Below are 27555 nucleotides of genomic sequence, written 5' to 3' on the forward strand. Positions count from 1 at the left end.
CAAGGATTCATCTCTTGCACCCCACTGCTAAAAAAAGCAGGGAAAGTAAATATGCAGACCCTCAGAAAAACTGCCTGGCAATCTTGTTGGTGAAAATGCCAGTGCCTGCTTCTAATAAGAAAGACAGGGAGGGAGGGAGCAATATTTTGTTTCTGATGTATAATGTTAAAGCAAACAAAAGCCCTCTTAGGGATAAAGGAGGCTCTCAGAAGTGCTGTAGCCTGCTTGAGACGTGCAGAACTTTGTCCACAGCCTTGAGGACTTGCAGGCCAGCTTCAAGCATCGTGTGTGTTGGCCAGACAACAATGAACCCTTTGAACACACTTTGGGTCAGGGTACTGTTTTCTTGGAGGGGGAAAGGGAAGGGAGGCTGGTGCTTTGGTCTTGTATCAGCAGCCGTCTGTGGTGAGCCGCAGATGGTTTCAGTGGATGGCAGGGCTGGCTGTGGCTTCTCTGTGCAGGGCTGGCTCTTGAGGCACTGAATCTGCAGCAGCAGGTCTGCTGCAGAGCCACTGCTGTCTGTGCAAGACTTGAAGTGCCTCTGCCCCAGCTCTGTGGTTTCAAAGAGAGCTTTTAAACTAACGTGGGAGTCTGTGAAATTACCCTGCTGCGACGTGTCAGCTGTTGACACAGCAACATGACAGTATGTCATCACTTATTTCCTGCTTGAGGGATCATAAAGCCTTTTTGCATGGTTTGGTGCCATCTGTTTTCTAAAAGAGAAACTTTATTGTATTTCTCTTGCTCTCATTGTCCTCCTCCTCCTCCAGACTTGGCCTCTGGTGCCTTTCCTGAACGTCACTTATGAGCTCTCTGGGGTGAGGTGAGAGAAGGAGTTACCCACCTTTCATACACGTTTGGGGCTGCACTGGCCCTGCTCTGAGCCATCTCTTTGGACTGCTCTCATCTGCTGACAAAGAGGACTATTCTGTGCAGTTCATGGGTACCTAAGTCTGACCTCTTTGCCTGAACAGCCTGGGATCAAAAATGCCAGCAGGCCAGCTGACCTATTGAGCATGAGACAAAAAAGTGTAGTATGGTACTTGGTGAGCAGCAGTTGCTTTGCAGCCCTGATTTGAGCATCTGGGCATGCTGGGAAGCCCTCATCCCGTACCTGAATGTGAGTTTGAATCTCTAGCTGCAGTGGGAAGCCCACCCTGTCCTGGGCAAACCAAGGGGTGCAGCTCCTGAGGCTTTGGTCCTCCTGGTGCTTCACTCAGAGCAACACTTTTTTTTGCATCAGTCAAAAGCTTCTACTGTTGTTGGTCTGGTGTGAAATCCAGCTCAGAACTGATGGAAAATTGGAGGTAGTTGTCTCTCCTGCCCCATCACAAGACAGAGCTTTTGCTGCTGCTGTCTTGCACAGCAGAACCTTTCCCCTCACCAGGGCAGGGGCAGTTCTGTGCAGCTGCAGTCGGACGGACGGGCGGTCTCACGGCAAATCCTTCCCAGAGCTGCTGAAGGAGCTTGGCTCAGGTCTCGTGTCAAGCAGGATGAGGGAGGAAAACGCCTCCAGCTTGTTTGTGGTCTGGCAGGCAGAGACCTTTCTGCTGCTGTCACTGGGAACCAGCGTTCCTTTTCACATGTACGTTGTTCCTGGATTGTTTCTGCTGCATTGAATGGGCTTTGCCACAGCCCGGCCCCGTGAGCTCCAGGGAAGCACTCCCAGGGAGCCAGAGGAGAGGGATGCTGCTGTCATGGACAGCATCTGTGAGTAATAACCCAGAGAGCTGCATGCAGCACTGACTCTGCAAGTCTGCCCATGCCTCTGTTTGCCAAGTCACCATTTAGGTCAGGCAGATTTTATTCTGTGCCCCAGATTTATTTTGGATGGAAAGCCACGTGTTTCCAATGAAGTTACACCTGCAGGGATTTGTGTTTTGAATTAGCTTCAGAAATGACCAAAACACATTTTTCAAAAGTTCTTCATATTTGCACTTTTTAAAGTACATTTTTTTTTGGTAGTGTTAGAAGGATGCTCTGCATTTTTAATGGTAGTCTGATCTGGGAGCAGATGAATGTTTCTCCAAGAGCTTCTTGAAATGAACAGCTGTTGCTCACTAAGTCAAACAGAAGAGTTTTGTGGAAACTAAGTCCAAAGTGATCCTCTTAAAAAACAAAACCAAAATTAGATGCGGTATTATGGTTAGGTGCACGTGCCAGAGGCTGAGTAAATTTAACAACAGACTTGTGACTTAGTCTTCACCCTATTTAATCCATCAATAGTTGGCTGTAAATCTCTGTTTAGAATAGAAATGTTGGAAAGTGCTGCAGCTCCTGCACTCTCCCTGGGATGCTCTGAGCTGTTGTTAGAGGTGTGTGGTGGCAGATCCTTCTCACTGGCTGTGATGGGATTTCTCAGCTTTTGTAGTTTCCCCTCAGGGGTTTGGGGTGAGTCCCATATGATGTCATTACCTCCTGCCTGCCTCGCTGCCCTCTGTGACTTTCTGTCTCTGCCTGCCTGTGTTGCCACCCTGGATTGTGTTTGACCAAGTTAAAGGATCTTTGTGAGCCAGATGATGATTAGCATCCTTACCAGAAGTTTTGTTAAAATACTTACCTGTATTTTCTTTTAAAAATCCCTGCACTGACATATCTGTTTCTTTCAGCTTTATCTTTTCTGTGCCAAGGAAAGCCAGACTTGGTGCCAGTGAGAGACTGGTTCCTCTGCCTTCATCCATGTCATGTGCTGCCATGAAGGTGCTTGAAGGTTTTGTTTTCTAAATAAATAATTTTTAAGGGTTCCCGAGTTTGCTGATCGGGTTTTCAACAAAATGGAAACATTTGCAGAAAGCAAAAGGGTGAATCAACATCTGGCAACTTCCTCAGCCACTATATTTTTTGTTCTTTCTTGTAGATAAATGCAAAAAAGAATTCAAGTGAAGTCTTTGTGCACATAAAACCCTCAGTGTCCAAGCATGATTGATTAGGGACGCTTGCTGTTTCCCTAATTCTCTTTCTTAATCTTGGCATCACCCACATTTTCCGTCTTAGCTGTTTCCAGTGGAGATGAAATGTTTGTGGAGGGGCAGGAGCCACCCACCCACCCACGTTGGAGGCTCCTCAGACAAATGGGTCAGTGTTCCCTGCAATCACGGTGGGAGCAGGAAGCAGCCCCTGGCCACAGCTCAGGGCAGCAAAGCCATGGAGAGCCTGACCCTATTTGACTTCTCTTTTCTAGATCTCAGTCTCTATAAACAGCTTTTTATGGTATTTGCCTTTCAAAGAGGAACCAGGGTGTGGATGGGAACAGTGACAAAGAGCCACTCATAAGGACTGAGTGAGCTCTTACAGGAGTCCACTGCATAATTTTCAGATCAACAGAAAAATCTTGCAATGTCTTAAGCCCTGACGTGTCATCTGAGGTTTTTAAATGCTGTCATTCTGCCTCCCAGCAGTCAGGGCCAGAAGGTTTGTGCTCCTGTTTTACAGGGAAACTGAGTCATGGGGATGCTTAGTGCCTGCAGAAGAATTCCCAGTAAATCAGAACACAGCCAGCAACTGAAAGCAGAACCCCAGTGCTTGGAAAACACTGGCTTCTCACAGGAACATGACTTCATGTGTCCTCAGCAAGGGCAGACAGCTCCTCATTTTCTGCACAGTGGAGCACAGCTCTGCCCCAGACAGCAGGTACTGTCTCTCAGGGTGACATCAGTGCTGGGGCTGCAGCAGGGGCACAGAGCTGCAGTGCAGTGAGCCCCTGTGCTCAGGGGGGTCCCCACAGCATCCCTGTGGGACACAGCACTCCCTGGGTCTCCTGCTGCATTCCTGTGCAGTCCCCACGGGCTGTGGATCATCCTGCAGCAGCTGGCAGGGCTCCCTGTGCAGAGGGAGCCATCCTTCCCTGGAGCTGCACCAAGCAGCTGCTTTCTCCATCTCAGGCAGGCAGAGCAGTGCAAGCAGTGATGGAATAAACACCTGTGTCCTGCCCCAAGTGACACGTGCATCCTTCAGGATGTTGCTTCCCAGTGCCAGTTGAGAATTGAGCTGGTGATTGGGTAGGAGCCCAGTGAAGGTCATCCATCACCATGGATGCTTTTCAGCCCTTGATGTGAAGGAGGTTGTGGAGGGGTGTGTCTGTACAGGGTTTCCAGCAAGCAGGATCACAAGGGTGTGAGAAGATGGAGCTTAACATCCATCTGTGTGTGATTAACTTCATGTGTGATTAACTTCATCCAGGCTGTGGCTGGTATCCTGCCTGGCTCTATCCACATCTGCCCCCAGTACAGGAATGTGAGCAGTCCAAGTGCCCAGCCTGTGCACTGCTCTTGCCCAGGGTAGTGCTCTCTGTCTTATTTCCAGCTTGTGAGGAAGAAGGGTGAAGGTACACACCTGTAGGAGAGCACCCAGAGTCAGACATGTGGGATGTGCCACTGATCAGCCCTTGGCAGAGGACACATCTCTTGGCTGCCCTCAAGGACAGACATGTGCCCACTTCCCCTTGGGTCACTCACTCCTTTGGCCACGTGTGAACTGGTCAAACTGGGAGCTGACACATCCCATCCATGTCATTCTACCAATTCTTGTGAAGGGAAAACTGCACCACTGGGAGGACACACTTGGCATTTCTGTAGGTTCTTTACCAAGCTGGGAGAATAGAATCAATGAGGATGCCTGGAAGCCTCAGTCAGGGGAAGCACAACCCCTTAGCTCAGGTCTCCTTGCCTTTGTTCTCCAAGCAGGTTTGCCACAGGTCTGTCCCATTGGATGTGGATGTTTGGCAGCCCTCCAGGATGGGCAGCAGCTCCTGGGCATCTCACAGGGTAAAAGTGACGCTGCTGCAGCAGCTGATCTTGTGATTTGGTGCTAATGGCTCTATAACTCCATTACTGTGCATTTGTAGGGGGATTTTTTATACACTAATTAACCAACAGTTTGATTTGGAGGTGATATTCTGGGCTCTATTACAAGTGGGCAATTGTAACTCAACGTCCCAGTGGGGCCCCGCGGCACAAAGGAGGGGTTTGAAAGCGCTGCTTTTGGCAAAGGCTCCTTCATCCCACCAGGATGGAATGTCCTGATAAGGGGATGGAGCTGCAGCGCTTGTTTCACTCCTTCGAGGAACGGCATTAGGAGGCAGCCCCGAGGTCTGGTTCTGATTTGCTGTGAGACATCAGACTCCTTACCTGCAATTGAGGGAAAATGATACCTCTGTGCAGGGGCCTCGCAGGGTTCAGCTAAGATTAATAGGGGAGGGAGGGGAGATGAAATATCTGTGGCATTTTGTTGTTACTATTAATGATGTAGAGTGAAGCCAGGGCATTTCTGTGAAGGATCACTGCATTTGCCTCTTGAGATCTGGCTGTGTTTCTGCCCTCCCCTACCCTCTACTAATCAGAACAAAGTTAAACTTTGTAGTAGAAGGGCTCAGAAAGCAGCATTTTTCAGTGTCTGAAGGAAAAGCAGCACGTTTCCTGGTGTAATTAGGTCCAGGCTCTCAGGAAATGAAGGCTGTCTAGCTGATAAGTGTTTAGTAATGATTACCAAGCCAAGGCTGGGGAAAGCAAGCAAAGTGTTCTCATTTCAGAAGCAGCAAATCCAGCTGAGATTGTGGTGTGTCATGTATGGAGACAATTGTCCCAGTGGTATGTGGCCTCACTCGCTGGAGCACGAGCCAAATCTGTCCTGGTGTAAGTCCACAGGAACCTCTGGAGCTACACCAAGAGCCTGAGCAGCAGAGCACACATCTCCAAACAGTGTCCCTGGGCTGTCAGAGGTGCCATTCACCCAGACTGGTGTCACTCTGCTCTCAAAGCCAGCAATTCCTCTCTCAAATTGGTAACAGTGCTCATCAAAGCTGGGGGAGCTGGAGGAGGGTAAGAAGCACGTTTGCAAGGGTAGAGTTACATCCTCTCCAAATGAAATACACATTTCTTCAGTGGTGCTGGGTAAACTGAATGTGGCAATGCACAAAGGTGGGTTCTTCAGCGTGCTGTGTGTCAGCCCTTATGAAAGGGAACCTCTCCCCTGAAATTTCAGGGTCAGATTTTGCAGGGACCATGTCTGGAGGTTGCTCTGCTTGAAGTCAACACAGTCCATCACATGCCAGCATCCTATTCTATCAACAACCCTTGAGACCTGATGTGCTCTCAGTGTTCTGGGTGAGAAGGTGCCTTGTGGACCCCTTCCCCTGCCCTGTTTCGTGTTTCTTCATTTCAGAAGATGCCTTTTGGTGTGAAACCCTATCCCTGTTGTATTCAGATGGGTTTGAGTTTTATGAACATTGAGCATTGGAGGAACTGAGGAGTTTTGCAGCACTGCTGCATTTCCTCTTGCCTTGCAGATGAGTACAGAGCTGTACTTTGCAGCTCCACGTTTTCTGAAAACTCTACCATAGCCTAGTGGTAGGTCATTCTCTCCCCCACGTGTACTCTGGTGAAAATAATATACTGATGTCTTAAAATCTCCCAAATCCCTTATTTATTGCAGCCTGTATAAATGAGTTCCAGAAGGGATTACACAACTCCCAGGAGGACAGGGCCATCAGTGGCTTTTAAGCACAGTGCTCCAGAGGCAAATCCTGGTTCAGGAAGCCTGTAAGCTGCTGGACATTGCTGACAATGCCCTGTGTGTGAGGGCCACTGTGTACCCACCATGTATTTATGGCTTGCCCACAAGTGTCCACCCCTGACCACTGCTGGGGGAAGATCCCTGGGATAATCAAACCTTTGGACTGAACTTGGCAGCCCATGCAGGCAGTGTTCCTGGCAGGACCTCTCCTTTGCTTTTCAGACCAACCAAGATTAAATTGCAGAACTATGGATATATTTTCTCATCCCCTTTGTCTGCAGACTTTGTTTCCAGTGCCGTGCCTTTGTGCTGGCCCAGTAGTGGAGAATCAGCACAGAAATCTCTTTTCAAATATGGCACTTTTCTTCAAACCCACCTAAGGCATAAGCTGAGTTTGCTTTCCCTTGGTGTCAGTCAGTTCCCCTCATGGTGAGCACAGACCACCCCCAGCCTGGAGATCTTCTACAGACTTTGCAAAATGGTTGAATTGGAATTTGATGGGTTTATTTAATCAGATCTGCAGTGCCCTAATGTCCATCGCCATCATGATGGATTCCATGAATTCAGCAGTTGTCAGTCATTATTTGCTCATTTATGACTTGAGCCCTGGAAAAGGTACCCAAGAAATATTGTGTCTGGAAAAAATATGAATTAAAGCCATTTCCTTGAAGACTTTCAAGGGTTTTGGGTGAGGAAACAATGCACAGATATGCTGTGAGTCTGCTTTCTTGTTGAAATTTATTGTTTGTTTGCTTTTCTCTTTGCTGCCCCATCACAGATCAGGGCAGGGAGAGATAACCTCTTCCTCAGATAGCACAGTCCTGTTTGCAGCCCACCCTCAGGGCTCTGCACTCTGCTTTTCAAACGAAAGCTCTGGTACTAATACCATAAACTGACCATGAGTCAGTCAGCTCCTTCTCCAGGAGAAGACCTTTCTGTGGCTCAAGGGAAAGGTAGGGAGGCAGTCCTCAGGCTGGCACAGGCCTTAAGCCTGTTGACAAAATTCCATTTACAGCATGAAAGGGCTGCAAAAAACAAGTATCATTTATCACCAGGTTGCTGTGGCTTCCTGGCTCTGGGATGGAGGTGGAAAGCCATGTGTGTTCTGAGAAGGGCGTGTTCTGGGGACACAGGAGCTGTTTGGATGTTGTTAGGTAGCAGCAGACAAGCATATACATCTGCACAGGAAACTTTGGCTCCCAAAGGGCATTCAACAGCTCATCATGTCTGACTCTTCTAAGAGGTGCTGAGCCATTGCTAAACTGTAGAAAGGGAGGAAAGTTTCTGCTGTAGGAATTTTTCTGCTTGTGTCAGATTTTTCTGTTGTGTTTTTCTTAAGTGTTTTAGTAATTACTGCCATAGAGATACCAGTGTGGAGACAGCTGGGTTAGGAGTGTGACCCAGTTATCAGTCAGTGCAGCTTGATTAGCTGCAGTGTGGCTGCTGGAGAAAATTCACATCTAAACTGCAAAGCTGCTTTTAACTGCCTGCCAAGTTTGTTTTGTTCTGATTTTCCCCTAAAAGCATGAGGCCCTCCTCCTTTGATAGCAAAGGCTTCCCTCACTCCTCCCCAGTGTGTTCAGTAAGATTCACCTTCCTTCTCCCAGGTATTTCCATGACTCTGGGGACCACCTGCCTCTCAGTTATCATTCATAATATCAGATGAAAGCTCATTATTTGTCTATCAGGGGGTGGCCTACAGGAGTGCTGGGAGGGGATAGTCACATCCTGCTTGTCCCAGCTGCTTGATTTCATTAGATTAAAATGCCTGGGCTAATCTTTGATACTTTCCCAGGTAAGCAACAGCTCAGGCTGCCACAGGGATGTTATAACAACAGGAGGAAGGGCATGCAAGAAGAAATTCTGCTGTGGAAAGCCTGGCTGGTTTTATGCTGTCCACTTTTTAGTACCAAGCACTGCTTGTTGCCATTAGTGTGTGAGTGTATTGCTTCTCCCATGCTACTCATCTCTAAAGGAACTGGTTAATTATCTGGCCAAGGAAAACTCTGGGGTGCAGGAACTTCATGGGTAACCATCTGCACAGATTCCTGAGGGCTGAATACACCCCACCTTTTCCTCATTGAAAATACTGTTTCACACACAACGGAGCTGCTCTCAGGGTTTGTTGGGCAGTGCTGAGTGTCTACACAGGACAAAATGTGGCTCAGAGTGTATTTCACAGTCAGTCAGATCGAAGGTTCAGTAAACACAAACACATTTCCCACTGCTTGCTCTGCAGATGAATCTGCAATGCTTCAGTGTGTTGGAGATTTATATGGGAAGGGTCCTTCCCACTGGGAAGTGGTTTTGCTGTGAGTAAATGCCCTTCTCCTTGTGCAGGATTTGTTACACAAGTGTGCACTGGAGCATATAATGCACAGCCAGAAACGTGTGGAAATCTTCATTCTTACATGCCTGGGAACAGTTCAAGAAGAGCATGTCAGAGAGGGAAGGAAGGGAGAATGTGAGGGTCAATCTAATTTGGTTTTTTTTAATGCCAAATGGCCCTTTCAGACAAGGTTATCCAGTCATTCTGCTCAGCATGGACTCATGCACATATAAAATAATGCCAGCATGGTTCAAGTGAGAGATTCATTAAGAAATATAATTTCCGTCTTCATTAATTTAAAGAATTTTTTTCCATAAAGAATAATGAAGTGGTGTTTGTTTTTAGATTTCCAAGTATCTCCCACTTTCTGAAGACTAAATTCATCATCTAGTTAGCTCATTTGACCATGCAGCTACCAATCTACATATATCCATGTCCTGAAAATTGCTTGTTGGAATACCAAAAAACCCCCAAGCCATTTCTAAATTTCCTTTCTCATGAGAGATTTTCCCTGTGCCAGTTCTGCAAATTTGTTCTGTTTTGGATTTGGAGATACCAGAGTGATTGGTAGGCAGCAGCACACAAGCTGGGGTGATCTAAGAGGAAGTGTCCAAAGCAGGCTGGAGGTTGTCTTCATTTTGAAAATGAAAAAAACTCTGAAAATGTACATGGGGAGCCTCCATCACAGCAGTAGCAATGTAGGATGTAGGAGGCAGCCCTGTTTATCTCGAGTTGGAAGACAAGAAACTGGTAGAAGGTGTGGAGAGCAGGGGATGGTGTGGTACTGAACTTAGAGATGGCCTCACACCTTTGGCTCCGGGTACCTCTTCCTGCACTTGATTAAGGCCCTTTCCTGCTGTGTGCTTGCCTTGCTCTCTGATTTTGGTGGTTCTGTGGGACCAGTTGGTGCCATAGTGGGCTGCAAACACTTCAGCAAATGTGTGACCCATCAGCAGAAGGAAAATTTCCTGATTAATTTCTCTGAAGAATTTCATCCTTCTTATTTGCAATAATAAAATAGTTGAGATAAGGTCAGATGCTATTTATAACCATCTCACTGCTCCTTGCTCCTTCTCTCCTGGGCAGTAAGCTCTGCACAGACACAACAGGATTAATCCTTCATGGCACTGAACCTTTTATTTCCCTTGTTGTGCTTGCAGGCTCCAGAGCCTCCTTCCTCTGCAGAGCCCAGTGCACTAAGCCTTCAATACAACACAGCAGCAGTGGAGCTGTGGAAGAGTTTAGAAAAACATTATCTGTTCAGCAAACCAGGGATTGTCTGCAAGGTTGGAATCTTTGGTTTCTAGGTCAGCTGAATGGTTTGAAATTTTTCATCACAGGCTCCATGCCAGGTTCATACACTCTGCAATTAACTGAGGTTATGTGCAGGTAGGTCCAGTTCTGGCATGGTGAGGAATGCTGAGGGATCTGCCATGTTTTCCAATAAATAAACCTTACTTCTTTTCCCCTAAAAAAAGTTTTAATTGAAACTATATTTTACATGATGAAGAAACATTGATACAGAAGCAGATTGGGTTAGGGCACTTGGACACAGAATGCATGACAGCTGCCAATATCTGATATTAAGTTCAATGCAATGGGTACTCTATGAAAAATAGTCTGAGGTCTTGGTTATATCATACCTGTGAGCTCTTTTCTCAGGCAATCAGGATCTGTATTGCTTTGGCTACCTTCTCTCTAAAATCCTCTGACTTTCGCCCCTCTTTCATCCTTGCTTTTTGCCCTGAAAGCTCAGGATGAGCTGGGAGCAGCTGAATACCTGTAGCTGCTGTGGTTACAGCTGCAGAGTGTCAGTGTTCAGCACAAGCAGGTGGTGGTGGGAGAGCAGCCCTGGCTGCATGAGCTGACTGTAAAGCTGTGCAGTGCTTGTCTCACAGGCCTGGCACCCTGCCTGTTCCGCTTCCTTATCCCCACTGCCAAGCTCCAGAGAGCAAACCTAAAGGACTGTGAGTTTTGGGTCACTGTAGCTGAGGCCATGGTGCTGCTGTGAGGCCTTTTCCCTGGGGAAGGGCACAGGAGTTTGTGCCAGCCTGCTGAGCATCTGGCACGAGAGGGGCTTTGCTCAGAATTCATTTGTCAGCAAGGGGTGAAGGCAAGTGTGAATTCAGAACATGTGCCTGCACGTGGAGCTGAGCCAGTCTGAGGTGTCTGGGGCAGCTCTCAGTGATGAGGTGAATCCTCTGGGTTTCTCTTTAGGCACCCAGCAGCTGAAGTGGGGGTAAAATCAAGCAGCAAGTTAGACATGTTCCAGTGAGACAGCTTGTTTCTTAAGCCGAGCAGGTTGGTGACTGTGGCATCACAGGTACAAATCAGGCTGCTCAGCATGGAGTTTGCTGTCTTAAACATACCCTGACAGGTACCAGAATGGCAATGAATAGTAAGGGTCTGTTAGAATTGTGTTGTGTGTCACCATGCAGCCCATGGAAGCTCCATAAAGGATTTTCTCAATGGTTATCAGTGAGAATTGGGTTCAGTTGTCTAGTGATGATGAAGATGCTCACTCCAGGTCCTTTCTCCAGCCTGTGTTTGTTCCTGCACAATGCTCCAGTTACAGCAGCCTTCCTAGTCCAAGCCACCTCTGCAGGCTGGAAGCCACAATCCCACTGAAGCCCAGGCCAGCACTGTCCCAGCTGGGAGTGAAACTGAGCATTGCAGTTTGCTGAAATTCTTTCATCTGAGGTTCTGCTGCTTAAAATATTTTTTTTATGAACCACTCCTAAATCTCATTGAGGAAAATAAACATCTTCCAGCATCAGAACCCAGCAGCACTTACATATTGTGTTTTCTCCTTCTCAGCTCCAGGTGTTGGTATGTTAAGATCAAAATGGACAGGACAGGGTGTTCCCAGGGCTCTCTCAGTGCTGATGCTCTGATTTCTTGTGTGTTCTCTGGCTGAAATACACAGGGTCTGGTGCAAAGCTGCAGCAAGAGTCCAGCAATCTCATTCCAGTGGGGTGAGCAAGCAGGGCTTAGAGCACATACTGAGGTTGTGAGTCCACATTTGTCATTTTTTCCTTGCTCGTTTTCATTCAGCAGTTGTTGTGCAAACATCAAAATTTCCTTGTGTTACGTGCTTGCACATGCTTATGGCCCCCAAGTTGCTTGCCATCCAAATAAACAAAATTACTACTCTGTGGGAGAAATGCTATTATTTTTTATTGTTATTAGTTAAAAACCATGGAAAATCAGGCACAAAGAAAACAAAATTATTTTTTTCCAATGACTGCACAGTGAGATTGTGACAGGGCCAGGAACTGAGTCCAGGTGTCCTGAGTCCCAGACCAGACCTTTAAGCACCAAAATATCCTGCTCCTTGTGAATTCAAAGTGTTTTGGCAAAAGTTTCCCCAGAGTGTTTCATAACTAATGTCAGAGCTAGACACTGAATGTGTCTTACCAGTTAGGAATTTTGCTTTTATACACACTCACTGACTTAAAAACTCTCCCTAACCTTAGCAGCTGTTGGCTTCTTCATGTTACTTCAATGTTTCTAAGGCAAATATGGAACGTGATAAATTGAAAAGCATTGAGTTAAAATGTTCTGCTCCGAGTCCACTTAGCAAACTCCAAAGGTCATCTCTGCTGTGTAGAGCCAGCAGGACTAGACATAGAGTGAGCCTTGTTTGAAAGGGATTTTCTGTTGTCTAGAAATCAGACTCGTCCTATTTCACAGGGATGGATGTTATCCAGAACTAATCCCATCCTGGGATCTCTGACAGTTTTTGACAGTTTGCTGAAAAGGATCTAGAGCTAAGGGGAAAAAGAACATCCCACAGCAGAGTATTGCAGGTTGTGTCTCGAGGGACCACTTCCCCTTCTGAGAGGTCTTTAGTCCCTTTTAAATCTGCACAGGCTGATTTGTGAATAGAAATCTGTGGTGTGGAAGAATAAAATTCCCCCGGGCAGCTCAAATAGTGGCTTCTTAGCAGTCCTCTGGATCAGGTCAGCAGCTCACAACTTCCAACAAACCTTTTGTTCCATCTTGACTGTCTCTAATTACCAACTGCAGTGACATTCCCACAGACACTCAGCAGGACCTGAGAATTCCCTTTGTGAGATGCTCTGGTGAGTCCTTTATCCCACATCCGATGGTGTCCAGCTGCAATGAACTTTTCCAGAGTGGGATTATGTTGAAATGATCTATTTCAAAATGGAACCAATGTTTCTGAATAGGAATGTCTCTTTAAAAAAAAAAAAAACAACCCAAACTTCTATTCTGGAGGGGTTTTGGTTTTGTATGTGCTGTCCCGGTTAAAAATTTCTTATAGTCATTTTTCGTGCCTGCTGGAAAGCCAAGGGATTATTATGGAGAGTGGTGTCCTTTGGAAAACTCCAAATGAAAGACTGGAATAGATGTTGTTTTTGCAGTAAAATCTGGCTCCCCTGCACATGTTGTCAGTACTTAAAAACTTCTGAAGTTTATACAAGGCAAATTTTTTGCGTTTCTGTGGGCACTGCAGCACAGCTGTGCTTTGGTGTGCAGGGGGGTGGGCTGAGATGCTGTGGCTCTCACCTTCCTTTTGGGGGCATTCCTGTGTGCTTCCTGGGCTGGCTCTGCCCTGGAGCCGCTCTGCCCTGCTGCAGGGGCACAGGATGTGAAGCTCATGCTCCCCTGCAGGGCTCTGTTCCCATCCTGCTGGTGGGGTTTGTCTGCTGGGTGCCTGTGCAGGTGAGCTGCTGTTCCATGTCCCATGGATGTGCCAGGGCTTGCTGTGGGTTTTGCTGCCAAGGAGAACACTTGGACTCAGCCTAGCCTGGGCTAGCATTAGCCTGGCCCTGGCTGACAGGTTTGGGTTGAACTGCTGATGTATCCCAGGGACCTGACTGCAGCTTGCTGGTACCCAGTGGTGTTGGCTTTCTTTCAGAAGCAAGTGTTTTAGAGACTTGTCTCATGCTAGGTCGTGCAGAGGTTTCACCTGAACATCTGTTCTGCTCCTGATACTCCCAGCAGCTGCCATGGATGTGTTTAGCACTAGCAGTTCTGTTTGTTTATGAGGCTTTCTCCAGGGTGAAACTGATGTCTGGTCCTCAGTTCTGAATCTCTAAAGCCAAAATAATATGAAATATCAAAATAAACCTCTCTTTATACCTCTGCCACCATCAGCAGAGTCTGGTCTTTTGCAGCTATACACAGCTGAGCTTAATAAATGGTCCTCAGTCCCTGTCTCCAAACAGAATCCCTCAGCCTGGGCAAAGCTCAGCCTCCAAGGCTTGTAGAGAGAGGAGTCTTTGCAGCTGCTCCCCTCCTCTCTCCATCTCATATCTCATGAGAGCATCTTTCCACCTGGGACTGTGCAGGGGGTTGGAGTAGCTGAGTTGAGAGGATGTGCTGCTGGAACACAGGCTGGATCCCATCATCAGCAGACCCTGTTGCAGTGACTTGTCTGGCTCTCAGGAGCTCCAGCTCTTTCCATTTCACGGATATGGGGCTTTCCTCTCAATTCAGCTTTTTTCTTTAGCCTCTGCATTCAGGTTTTCCTTGGTTATCCCATCATTTCCCAATCCAGTGGTGTCAAAAGGATGTCAGAGGATGCAGCATAAACTGCTGTGTTCACCTTCTACATCACCAGTGTCACTTGGTGTTTCTCACCTTGTTACAGCTGAACAAGCTGGAGGAGGCAGCAAATGCAGCTCACACCTTCTTCATGGCAAACCCTGAGCACATGGAGATACAGCAGGACCTGGAGAACTACAAGACCACGTCAGGGAAGGCCACCTTGATTGACCAGGAGGCCAGGCAGCACATGGTGAGTCTGAGGCTGAAGAGGTGCCCAGCTTAAGTATCAGGAAGTCTGGAGAGGAGAGACTAGGAGGCCAAAAGAAATTAATCTATGAATGGGGGAATTCTTACCAATACAGCAAAACAAACTCTCCCTTTCTGCATTTTCCCTTAAGGCAAGCCTGCTCCTGCCTTCTCTAGGCACTCTGCTCTTTGTTTGGTTGCTACATCCCCAGCCTGATCCTTCTGTTCAGAGAGCTCTGGGGTTCACATGGCTGTGAACACACACCAGCAGACAGCTTTGATGGAAGCCTCCATGACATCTCAGCTCCTGTGTGTTTCTTTTGACCTGAGTTCTCCTACCTGGGCAGGGTACATGCACATGGGTGGCTGTGGTGGTGAGGATGCAGAGTGGCAAGCAGGAGAGTGTCAGCTGCTTCCAGCTCCACAAAGCAAAAGCCCAAGTCAATGCCAGGGCCAGCCCCAACTTCCCAGTTCCAATTTCACAAGACTCAGGGGAGCAGGAGTGGCTGTTGGGTGTAATTAATGGAGGTGCTTATTAGGGGCCATTCTAAAAAATGAGCAATCTGTTCTCTTGGCATTCAGTGTTGTTGTTTGGTGGGAGGGTAAAAACAAAAAACAAAAAAAGATTTTTTTAAAAATATAATGCATAATGTAAGAGTGGCACTGAGGATTCCCTAAGTATGGAGGATTCAGAAGAGCATTTAGGAAGGTTTATTAGGTTCCACTGGTCTAAAGTCCATCAGTGGCTTAAACATGGTTTGGTACAAGTGGTTATATCTGATAGGTGTCTGGGGAGATTGTCCTGTCCCTGTCCCAGTCCCCTTGTCCCTTCCTTTGAGAAGCACTGCAGGATGCTGTGCTCCAGGCAGCGTGGCCTGCTCATGGTTTGTGTTCTGGCTGCCTGCTTTGCAGGAGGACTACAGTGCTGGGGTGAGGCACTATGACAGGGAGGAGTATGAGCTGGCCATTGAGCTCCTGGAGCGAGCCCTGCAAGGATACTACTCTGAGGATGAGGATTGCCAGCTCATGTGCGAGGGACCGCAGAGGTTTGAGGAGCACGAGCACCTGGATTACAAGGCTGGTCTCTATGAAGCTATTGCAGGTGAGATTTTTTGCATTTTTAGAGTTCTCACCCTTGGCCCTGAATTGTTTTTAGTTATTGAGTTTGGGCCTTTGGCTGGATTTGTGGAAGTGTCTTCCCTCCCATCTCCGCTGCTGGTGAGTAATGCTGCAGGAGGCACCTGGAAGCCCAGAAAGTGCAGACTCAGAGCACAGTGAGCTAGAACATCTCATTTTGGTCCTGAACAGAAGCTGGGCTAGAAGAATTGCATTTCCAGATGTGTGGAGCATTTGCAGCTTTCTGTTAGAGCTGGAAGTTGAGATGCTTTATCTGAACTGCTTCCATTTCCCCTGTACACAGTCTCACACACCTCACTGGAATCCAGACATTGCTGGCCTTTGTTTATGTTTTCTGTTTCTGAGAGCATATGAAGAGAGCAGCAGAGTTCTCTTGGCCATGCTCCAGGTGGCCAGGAAGGTTGCCAAAAAGGCTCGTAACATGGATTTTCTCCCCATCCAAAAGGATGGATTTGTCATTAGTGGAGGCCCACCTAATTATGATCTTGACTGAAATCTCTGGAGAGAATGGAACGTTGCTGTGTAATCTTCAGATTTGCATGTGTGGCTCTGAGCCAGAGAGGATTAAAACAGTTCATTCTCAGTGGAAATGAGATTACATTTAATTAGTTGTAAGGGAAGGAAGAGCAATAAATTAAGGTTTGTTTGGTGACAGAAATCTTATTTATCTGCTTATGGTCTTGGAGTTGCATCAAGCCCTGAAATCTTGCTTCTTATGTGGAAAATACTTCACTCAGATGCAGAATGTTTTTTGGGTTTGCATAATTCTGTTTGTGTCGAGACAGGAAATCTAATTGAAACAACCAAGAGGAGAAACCACCAGCATACCGGATGGGAAGCTGCCCTGGTGGGGTTTGTTTACCATGCAAAAAATAGAAGTGTTGGAAAGGCTGACTTGGTACCAGTGTGGCTGTCAGCTGATCAGGCCTGCTTTTAGAGCCTTGAGCAGGACACCCATCAAGAGAGCAGCCTTCAGTGGCCAAGCAAGCCCAGCATCCTTCTCGCTGGAAGCTGCTGCTCTTCAAACAGGACAAACTGTTCCTGTGCTGTGCAAGTCCAGTGCAGCCCCAGTGAGCTGAGGAGGTGTTTCTGTGCTGGCCCTTCCTGAGCACAGGCAGGCTCATGGTGTTGCTCAGAGCAGGACATCACCTGGGGGGGGACAACAGCCAGAGGGTCCCTGCAAGTGCAGAGGCTTGGCCATGTGTGCCTGGCCATAACTACCCCAAACCCCAGGACCATCCAGGCACGCAAAGGAACATGGAGCTGAGGGAGGGAAATAAGATCCTTGGTGCAGCTGCTCTTCTGTAGGAAACTAGGTGGCTCCTTCCAGGACAGCAAAATCCAAAGTTCACCCCTGGTCCAAGGCACTCAAGGCCCAGACATTTCAGTAGGGAGTGGGAACATGTAATATACCAAGAAAAGAGAGTTTAGGTTTCTTTAAACTCATTTATTTTTAACCCAAACTGATTTGCTCTGCTGCTGCTTGGGGTTGAAACACTCTCACCTTTTCCCCCCAAGGACAGATACATTTCAGTGAATTGATTACAGTACCAAGAAAAAGCAGTACTTCTCATTGATGGATTGATTATTTCAGATCTAGGATGCTTAAAACAGGTTTAAATTACAACAATATGATTTATGTCCTTTCCTTTCTTGCTTTTCCTAAAGTAATACCCTGGATATGCATGGTAAGTCAGACAACTACTCAGACTACCTGTCAAGAGCCAAGAGCACATAGGCACTGTTCTGAGTTTCCACTTGGTTTCATTGCAAATTCCTCAGGTGGTTTTTATGGCAGCTCTATGAAATGCTTTGGTAGCTGAGCACATGATTATTTTTCAAGATTGTGTTTGTTTCTTAAGGTTTTTAATGGTGTGCAGAGACAGAGCAAGCAAAGTAGATTCGTAAGTACATTGCAGCAAAAGCTCCAAAATGGAATCAGATGTCAGTGTTGGCTTTGAAACTGTACAGCTGGTACAATGCCTATACTATGGAGTCCCACTAATTAAGAAACTTTGTTAATGGCAAATATTTACCATGTGCTTGTGATTCTCTGGGGGGTGCCTCATCTTTGAGAAGCAGCAAACAGGGATTTCTGCTGCCCAGATTTGCACCTCAGACCTTTCAGACTGGCCTTGCTTGGCTGTGCTGAGAACCTGCACCAGCCCCTCTTAGCTAAACCTCCCCGTGCCCTCCGGAGCTTTCTTGCTGCAGGAAAGGAGAGGATTAAAATGAGCTGAAGGAAGGGAATCTGGAGCTGGATTTCATGTGGCAGCACATGTGGCCACCTTGTCTTCACCCCTCTGCTTGCTTTGTGGGTTTGTCTCTTGGGGCTGAAGTGCTACCTGCCACCTGCAGTCCCTGCACGCCGCAGCAGCTCCTGTCACACCAAAGAGATGCTCAAGCTCCCTCTACAGTTGAGAGAAGGAGGAAGGCGTTTCCTAAAGGGGGCAAAAATGTAACTACAGCTCTGTCAAATTGGCTCTGGGGAGGAGCCTGAGCTGTCGCCACATTTCTCTTCACAGGGAAGAGCAAGGCACAATTCTTCCCAAGGATTTCTGAGATTCATATTCTCTGAACCTCAAAGAAAGGGAAAACACAATTCTTATCACTTGCTGTGCCTGCGTTGTGCCAAAGTAGAATGCAATATGGAGATTGTTTATCCAAAGTGAGGATGTTTTGTGTCCTTGTCCTATCAGGGCCAGCTGTGTGTGTGTGTGTGCTGGGACTGTCGGCTGACAGTCAGGAGATTCTGTGCAGTGTGAGCAGTTGTGTGCAGAGTGAGTGCTTGGCAGATTCAATTTAGATGAAATGTATATAGTATAGTATAATAAAGTAATTAATTAGCCTTCTGATATCCATGGAGTCAGATGCATCATTCTTTCTCCCTCACCAACGTTGGAGTTGCCTTTGAGTCACAATATGAGCTCTTTCCCTCGGTGCACACTCACCTGCCAGGCCAAAGCAGTGTGAGTTGCACATCTTTCAGCTGAGGAGTCTGAACCTCTGTCTGTCCTTGTCTGGGCACCATTGCCATCCCCTCAGCTCAGAGCAGCTCTCCCTCTTTTCCTGGCAGATCACTACATGCAGGTCCTGGCCTGCAAGCATGACTGTGTCCGGGAGCTGGCCACGCGCTCGGGCCGCATCTCGCCCATCGAGAACTTCCTGCCCCTCCACTACGACTACCTGCAGTTTGCCTATTACAGAGGTAAAGTCCTGGTCCACACAGCACTGCTGAGTTCTATCCATTTTGTGCAAGTTCTTCCATATGGGAATAAGGCTATTTCTCCCAGTGCCCACACTACAGTGATGCAGAGGCACGGTCTGAAAGAGAAGCAAAGGACAAGCAAATTGGAAATGGTGTCTTCAAAAGTCAGGTTGACTGAAATACAATGAAGTAGTTTTATGAAGGTGTTTTAGATGATCAGTCAGGTTTTAAAAGCCCAACCTTTAGCTTAAAGATTACTTTTCTTTAAATAAATCATGCTTTTTTAGGGTCCTTTCATTTGCCTTTTAATAGTAAAATCTTTGGGATTCATATGTTTCACATTTTCTGAAATGAACTGATGCATTTTCTAAATTAATATATAAAAGACATATGACTTGGGTCAAGCTTATCCCAAGATGCCAATTTTTGTCAATTAACCAAATAGTTTAGGATTCGCAGCAAAGTTGCAGGAGTTGGCAGCATGGCAAAATGTCAGGGGCTGGCAGTGCTAAAAAATCATGCCAGTTGTGTGGTTCTGTGTGCTATTTTATTATGTTTTGTTACATAAAAGAAAATAGACATCTGCTCTCTCAGGCTTTTGCTAATAACTTTTTACTGAAAAGGGCAGACTGTGCAAGGGTCAAAATTTCTACTAAAACATAAAGATTCATCATCACAATGGGAAGAAAGCAGGAGGAGTCAGTTCATGTGTGGTGTACAGGCTTCTTTATTCCTCTGCCCAGTTAGAGGTTTGCTGTGGTGGGTGAAAACCCCTGGGCCGTGAGAGATGCTGCACAGATGGGAAGCAGTTTGATGCCAGACAGTATCCACTGTCTTGCAGTCCTGCCCATCCATCTGGATGCAATTTGGATACCATCTGATCTGTGCATGATGGCAGAAAAGTCTTGTTTCTGTGCCTCAGTTTCCTTGCTGGGCAAGTGGAGTGGTTAAGACAAAGAGGCATCAAGAGAGCCCCGTGAAGTTTTGGGCTGCTGCTTCAGCTGATGGGGAGCTCAGGCTGTGCTTCCCTCCCTGCAGAGTCCCCTCCTGGGCTCTGTGTGAGCCCCCTGTGCCCTCCTGTGCCCCCCTGACCACTGTTGTGTCCCCCCAGTTGGTGACTATGTGAAAGCCCTGGAGTGTGCCAAGTCCTACCTGCTGTTCCACCCGGACGATGAAGATGTCCTGGAGAATGCAGGTTATTACGAGGGTCTCTTGGAAGGTACAGTGGATCCAGCCACCATCAAACCCAGAAAGGTGAGACTGAGTGACACCTCAGAGCTCTTGATGGGACACTTTAATAAAAAAACCTGGTGGAAATAAAAGCAGCCTGGCAGCTTTCCCCCAGTGGGACCACTTTAAAAAAAGAAGCAGAAGTGCTGGGCTTGCTGATGATGCTGAGCTGGTGATTTTCAGGGTGCAAGTTCAGAGTCACTGGTGTGGGGGAGACACTGGTGGACAGAATTTGCTTTAAGTGGGTACTTCAGCCTAGTACAGCCCGAGCAAGAACAGGGAGGGCAGTGACCAACAGTGTAAACCCTCCTCTTGCCCAGTGCTCCGGCAGACACACGGAAGAAGAATGCAATGAAACACCAAGCAAAGGGCAGCATCTCTTCAGACAGGGCTGAGAAATATTTCCCAGGGGAGGCTGAGATCTCAGCATTACTCTCAAATCTCTTAGCTTGGAGTTCAGAGCTCAGCCTGTTCTGCAGGCAGTAGCTCTGCTATCGCAGGGTTAGGCTGGGGTCAAATAACCAAACTGTGTGTGTTCCATCACCCAGCAGGACAGGCTTTCTCTCCAGTCTGGGCAGCCCTTATCTCTGGCCCTGGGGCTGCCTTCCTCACCATACAGAAGTTCATCCCATCCCATCCCATCCCATCCCATCCCATCCCATCCCATCCCATCCCATCCCATCCCATCCCATCCCATCCCAGGTCATTCCCCTCGCACCATAAATAAAGTGTTGGCAGGAACTGGTTTTTCCATTCCTTTGGGAATTCCTTGACTTCCAGGCAAATCAAGGTGAACTTGGTAAAGTACTAAAAAATAAAAGCAAAATTATAAAAAGGAAAACAAGAAAAACAGTTGTTTTCCCTCACACAATGAATTTAGGAAAAGAAACCTGAAGTTGACAAAAACATTTAATTGTTTACAGTGTTTTGACGTTTTCTGTTAAAAAATGAATTTATCTTTACTCTGTACAATAGTTTTCTAGGAGAAATACCAGTGTTTGCAGATTTTTCGTTCAAAATAAAGCTGCCTGATGGACAATTTCCAGCTGGCTATGCTTTGTGGCCCCCATCCAAGCACTCTGAGTGCATCCCAGGGCCAGGCCATAGGCTCCATGGGGGGAACTGAGGCACAGCCCAGCCAGGGTCCCTGCCCCACCAGCCTGAACTTGCCCTCATTCTGCAGCTGGGGTTTCTCTAGCCAGCTTTTGCCCAGATATTTTGAGGCTCATCAAGGTGTTCAGGAATTTCTGCCAGCTTTGGACACATGTTTTGGGGATTCAGGCTTCCTAAATGAGTTGCTGAACACCCTCTGTTGTGTATTGAGTGTCTCAGCCTTGTGCCTGGGGTTGCTCCAAGCATCCTTCAACCTAAAGAAACCAGCAGCATTGCATGAAGCACCTCTGAAGCAGAGGTGCATTGCCACCGTCTTGCAGAAGCTGGCCATGTGCAACTGCTCGTGTTCTCCTTCTCTTGCAGGAAGCCAGAGCGCTGCTGCGGCGGCACAAGCTGGAGTCCCACCTCCTGCGGGTGGCTGCGGCCGGCCTGGGATTCGCCTACACGGAGCCGGTAACGCCTGCCTGTGCTGGGCCAGCAGCTCACAGCTCTAGGACCAGCTCCCCCTGCCCCTCTCCTGTAAATCCAGCCCTCTGTAGCTGACTCGGGAGCTGGGTCTTGGCCTGGTTTGTTCCCTGTAGGAAAACAGGGATGGCAAAGCAAAGGAGGCATTCCTGGGGTGAAGGGGAGGCGCATACAGCCCCATTGACATTTTCAATGTGGTGAACTCAGGCCATTCCCCAAAGTTAGGTGGGATGGAGCCAGAGAGGCTGGCTGATGTCCCTGGGAGTCAGGCAGAGCAGGTAATGCCCTGGCTTTGGCTGGAGCATTAAATTAAGAAGTTTGTCCTCTCTTTTCCCACAGAATTACTGGAACAGGTACGGCGCCCGCCAGGACGAGCACAGGTGAGCCACAGCTGAGCTGCAGCTTCACCATTCCCCATGGTTGGATCATGGTGGGTTACCAGCCTGTCACTCAGGTGTGTCCACCCACCTAGCACACCATCCTGGTTGAATTAGTGCCCTTTGCCCTTGCCATTGCAAACATTCCCACAAGAACCTTATTTTAGTTGAGTACCTCAAAACCAGCAATGGTCTAGAGGGCACTTGATAGCTGTAGCAAGTGGTGCTGGTCAGATTTGTTGGTGGAAGCTCTCATTACCAGAAAAGCAGTGTTTGCTACAGGATGGGGTGGGTGAGGGCTTCAGCTTGTATGGCTGTTACATTGTACAAAGTACTGATTTGCTTGGGGTTTTTGTGTGTTAGTTTCCAAAGGGAGCAAAAGTGCAAGCTGAAGAACTTGTGGCCAAAGTCATGATGTTCCTCTTCTCTTTTGCTCCTCAGTGTCCCATCAAGCATCAGCAGTGAACCCGAGGATGGGCCCCGGCTGTCCCTGACAAAGAAACCCATGCCAAAGCCAGATCGAGAGCTGAAGGAGGGTAAGGCTGATGAATATGTCTCAACAAAACTGGGATCTTTTTTCCTGTTGCTAGAGACCTCAGACTGCAAAGGCTGGCCACTGGGCAGTGAGGGCCACTCCTATTTGAGGGAGTTCAAGTTTTGTTTAAGAGACAGACAAGTCTTCAGTGCTGCCACAGAATTTCTGGGTCTGTGGATCCCAGGGCTCTGCTGTGCTCTTGGACTTGTTTTTCCACCTGCTGGGCTACTCAGTACAGAGCCCTGAGCCCTGAGATGTGGAGCTGGGTCTTCCTTACCATGGGGAAAGCAAACCTGCAAACAGTAGTTTTCTGTCCAGGTGCTTTTAAGATCAGTGTGTTCCCTGTTGTCCAGGCTGCAGAAGGATGGGTGCTGGAAGCAGCCTGTCCTGATGCTTTGCTAAATGTGCTGGATCTCACCATACTAGCAACCACTTCTCTTTGCAGACTAAGCTTATGATTTCATGTCTTAGCTCACATGAAATCACTTTGTTTATAAGCCTGTCAGCAGACATTTCATCTGATTTCAGCACATTTTCGGCAGCCACAGAAAATACCATAACATCTACTAAAGATAGGATTTTTCCCCTTAACAATTTTGAAAAACAATATTGTAGCCAAGCACCAAAGCAGAATCCTTGCTGCAAAACAAAGGGGTCTCAAGCCAGGAGGTGTCTTGTGTCTCTAGTGAGCCAGCTCCACAGCAGCAGGCAATTAAACCTCCCTGTAATGCAATGGGTGGTAGCTCTTTTTGGGGAATTTCACAGCTTTCCCCAGCCCAAGTTGTGTCCAGCTGCTCAGTGTTGTGTTCAGAGTGTTGTTATCCCTTCTCTAGCTGTACATAAAATAGACAAATACCACAGGAAGATACCAAAGATCTTGCTTAAGCCAAGAGCTGGTTGAATTATATTTGTTGGCCTGTTTGCTGTTTATAACCCAGTAATTTCAGAGTCCTTCTTTCTGTTTTTATTTCTTTCTATGCTCTTATTCTGGTTTACTTGCAGAATGTTTTTGTTTACAAAGAAAACTGAATCCATCATAAAGGAACTGGGATTTTTGTCCATCCAGCTTCTGCCTTTTTCTGTTGTCTTTTTTTTCTTTCTCTCTTTTTACTTGGAAAAAGAAAAGGCCGAAAGAGAAAAGGAATTTTAATTTTGTACTCTTCTGTACTTCTACCCTTCCCCCCCTCCTCCTTTCTGCCAATTCCTTCTCTCCCAAAAGTCCAAAGAATTCCTCAGTTTCTCTGGGGTGTTTTTCACAGAGCACAGACACAGGAAACAGGTCTGTCTGTGCTGGTACTCAGAGCAGGCAGAGGCAAGGTGGGAGCACACTGTCAGTGTGGGACAAGGGTTCAGTGTCCATGGCACAGAGCTGCCCCATTTGTTCCCTGGGAGGAACCAGGAGAAATGTTGGAAGTGTTGAGCAATGCCTTCTGTGTTCATCCCTCATGTGCTTATGGCTGGGGAAGAGCAGCTGAGCTGGAGAACTCAGCCCTGTATTGGAGCATGCCAGGAGTTTGGATTTGAGAATTCTCATTCTGATCCAGCTGCATTTGCAATAAGTGTGGTTATCAAGCAACAAAATCAGCACAGTGAACACCAGAAACATCCCATATTTTCCATTTCCAAGAAACCGAACTCTTCAGAAATAAAGCTGTGAGCTAATGACAGGGCTTGTGGGGTTTACGTGTCCTCCATAGGCCAAGGAGACCTGCCAAGAACACAGTTTTGACTCAGTAGACAGGAAAAGTAGAAGTTAGAAAAGCATTGTCACAGAGAAGTTTCCTTGTGCCACATGGTGGGGGGAACTCTGCAGCTCTGTTTCCTCTATTTTATTGCTTGTCTGTGACAAGAAGTAATTTTCTTTACAGTTCAGATGTATTTCAGTTTTTTCCTGGAGAGACATCTGGTTTAGGCTTTTATTGTTACCATTTCTTTCCTTTTCTTTCTTTGAGGAGATGCGTGGAAGAGGCTTCAAAAGATGGTGGTTTAGGGGCCTTGCTCTGGTTTTTGGATCAGCCAGATTTGACGGGGGTTGGATTGAAACCTCTCATAAAAAGCTTGCAGGTAGAGGGAGGCAGTTCAGAGGCAGGATGTGAGGGATGGCAGGGACAGCCATGGAAACTCCTTTGCCTCAGTGGAGGAGGATTATCCCGAGAGTTCTCTGGCTCACCCACTCCCTGCCCTCCTTCTTAGAGGAAAGCAGTGCTTGCTGCAAGCTCAGCACCATGTGAGGCTTTCTCTGTGTATGGCAGACAAAAAACACTGATGACAGTTGCAGGGGGTGGCTTTGCATGCCAAGCCAGCAGCATCCACACAGCACAAATGCAATGGGAACCTACACTGGTGTTGACAGCTGGGCTGGAGAGCCAAGTTAGCCACTGTCCCTATTTTCCCTATGTCCCACTGGGGTTTGGTGTTTCCAGGCTGTGGTCCCTGCATTTGCAAGGCAGCTGTTGAGAAGGTAGAAAAATGCTGATGCTCCTGCAGCAAATTGATCTCATCTCCCTGTGTTCCCATTGCTTCTGTTTCTTTTGTGACTGAAGGGAGGCCACACTCTGCTGTGGAGCTCTTTGCCTGCCAGCACACCTGGGTGGCTTCAGCTGGCCTCCAGCCTCTGTACAAGATGTCAGCAAGGCCAGGGCACGTTCAGCAGGATGGTTTTGTGTCTCTCCTCAGGGGGCCCTCTTCTCTACAGCGATGTGAAGTTTGTCTACAACTCTCAGCAGCTGAATGGCACCCAGCGAGTGCTGCTGGATAATGTCATCTCGGAGGAGCAGTGCCGGGAGCTGCACAGGGTGGCCAGTGTGAGTGGGCAATGTTCCTGGGCTGAGTGTGACACCTGGATGTGGGATCAGCCCCTGGAGACCATGGGCTCATGCCTTGCTGAGTGTTGCAGCTGAGGGCAGGATGCCTGTGGAGAGCAGGTGGATGCTTGTCCCCAGTGCACACCCATAACTGCAGCACGGGAGCTGCTGCTCCATCCTGGGCTGCAGGACAGAGCCTGTGCAGAAAGAGCTCTTTCCCCATGTTATAACAACCCAAAGGATGCTCATCCACAAGTCTGGGTGAGCCTTCTCATTCACCATTAACTGAGCTTGGCAAGGCACTGAGGGTGGGCTGAACATACCCAGGTAGGAGGTGGGTGGTTGATATCCTGCATCTGTGCTCACAGAGAGCTGCAGCCCCTTTCCACCCCAACTGACCTGGCCCAGCGAATGCAGCCCTGGGGGATTTGGGGAAGAGGGTGCCATGTACTTCCATTGCAGATCCCTCTCTCCTGACACACCAGTTCACCCCTCATCTATATTCCTGTTCTCCAGGGGATCATGTTGGCTGGAGATGGTTACAGGGGTAAAACCTCCCCCCACACTCCGAATGAGAGATTTGAAGGAGCCACTGTCCTCAAAGCCCTCAAGGTACAGCTCCCTCCTCCTTTTCCTCCTCTCCTGTGCCCTCCCTCCCAGTGTGCACATGACACTGACCTCCCTTTGCCCCTCTCCTTGCCCAGTATGGCTACGAGGGCCGTGTCCCCCTGAAGAGTGCCCGGCTGTTCTATGACATCAGTGAGAAGGCTCGCAGGATTGTCCAGTCCTACTTCCAGCTCAACTCCACGCTCTACTTCTCCTACACGCACCTGGTGTGCCGCACCGCCCTCTCCGGTGAGGAGCAGGGAGCTTGGGAGGGCTTCAGCCCTCCATGGGGGGCTTTATGAGCTCAGAGCAGCTCTGTTGTGCTTAATGCTTAAATTGGTGGCCAAGGGCTGGGCAAAGTCAGCATCCCACAGCAGCAAAAAGTGGGACTGCTGTTCCCCAAAAAAGTAATTTCTGGGATGTCTCTTGGTTTTCATATCTGCAACTCTTCCTATTTTCTCCTCCCTTTTCTCTTGCCTTCTCTTGTCTGTCCCTTCTCCTTTCCACCCCAGCCCCAGCTCTCCATTTCACTTCCCTGCAGCCAGGAACAGGCAGAGCTGTGCAGATCTGAGTCCTCAGATGTTGCCTTTTCTCCCCAGCCATTCCTTTCCTCCTCTCACCTGTGAACACCACCTGCAGTGGGGCCAGGGTAGGCTCCCACCCCATGATGGGACCCCATAGAGCATGGCATTCCCATCTCATCCATCCCTTCTCCTTCCCCCTTCCTCCACATGGCCCTGCCTAGGCCAGCAGGAGCGCAGGAATGATTTGAGCCATCCCATCCATGCTGACAATTGCCTCTTGGACCCCGAAGCCAACGAGTGCTGGAAGGAGCCTCCTGCCTACACCTTTCGGGATTACAGGTAGGAAGGAAGGGAAGGAATCTCCCCAGGGACCTCTCTCCCTCTGGCTGTCCCCCACCCATGTCTTCATGGAGCAATGTGGGATCTGTCCAGGAGGTGGGGGGTCAGCCTTGACCTCCCCAGTGCTCCCCTAACTGGGATTTCCCACTTGCTTCCCCAGTGCCCTCCTGTACATGAACGCAGATTTTGAAGGTGGCGAGTTCATTTTCACCGAGATGGACGCCAAAACTGTGACAGTGAGTTGGTGCTGTGGGCCAAAAGCTGTTCCTCAGCACTCCATGCTCAGGGCTCTAGGCTTCCCTGGGCAGCCTGTGGCTCCTTGCAAAGAGCCAATACAAAATCCTGCTGCAGAGGTGCACAGACCATCTGCTCCCTTCCTAGAGGCCGTGCCAAGCAGTAAACCTGTGGATTAGGGATTCTCCCCTAATTCTCTCCCTAATTCTCCCCCAGTGCAGGCAGAGGGATGGCTGGTAGTTGTCCCTGGCCTGGAGGACTGCTGAGCTGCCACCCCATCTCATGGTCAAACATGAGCTGGTGTTTCCACACAGATGCAATGCCTGATCCAGGTCTCTTGTTCGAGAGTGGGTCACGGTGGTGGACATCAGACGCTGGAAG

General features: G+C 48.1%; 1 protein-coding gene across 1 annotated transcript in view; it reads left to right on the plus strand.

Moving 5' to 3' along the window:
* Positions 1-27555, plus strand: part of P3H2 (prolyl 3-hydroxylase 2) — a 62385-nt gene that overhangs the window by 33295 nt on the left and 1535 nt on the right. The window contains exons 2-13 of the mRNA XM_066556815.1: positions 14460-14606; positions 15515-15704; positions 18816-18947; positions 20059-20201; positions 21654-21743; positions 22095-22135; positions 22574-22668; positions 25344-25471; positions 25988-26083; positions 26176-26326; positions 26823-26940; positions 27101-27176. Coding sequence (XP_066412912.1) covers positions 14460-14606; positions 15515-15704; positions 18816-18947; positions 20059-20201; positions 21654-21743; positions 22095-22135; positions 22574-22668; positions 25344-25471; positions 25988-26083; positions 26176-26326; positions 26823-26940; positions 27101-27176 — 1407 coding nt within the window. The remainder of the gene's footprint in view (positions 1-14459; positions 14607-15514; positions 15705-18815; positions 18948-20058; positions 20202-21653; positions 21744-22094; positions 22136-22573; positions 22669-25343; positions 25472-25987; positions 26084-26175; positions 26327-26822; positions 26941-27100; positions 27177-27555) is intronic.

This window comes from Molothrus aeneus, chromosome 10, assembly GCF_037042795.1.
Source record: "Molothrus aeneus isolate 106 chromosome 10, BPBGC_Maene_1.0, whole genome shotgun sequence".
Classification (NCBI taxonomy): Eukaryota; Metazoa; Chordata; class Aves; order Passeriformes; family Icteridae; genus Molothrus; species Molothrus aeneus.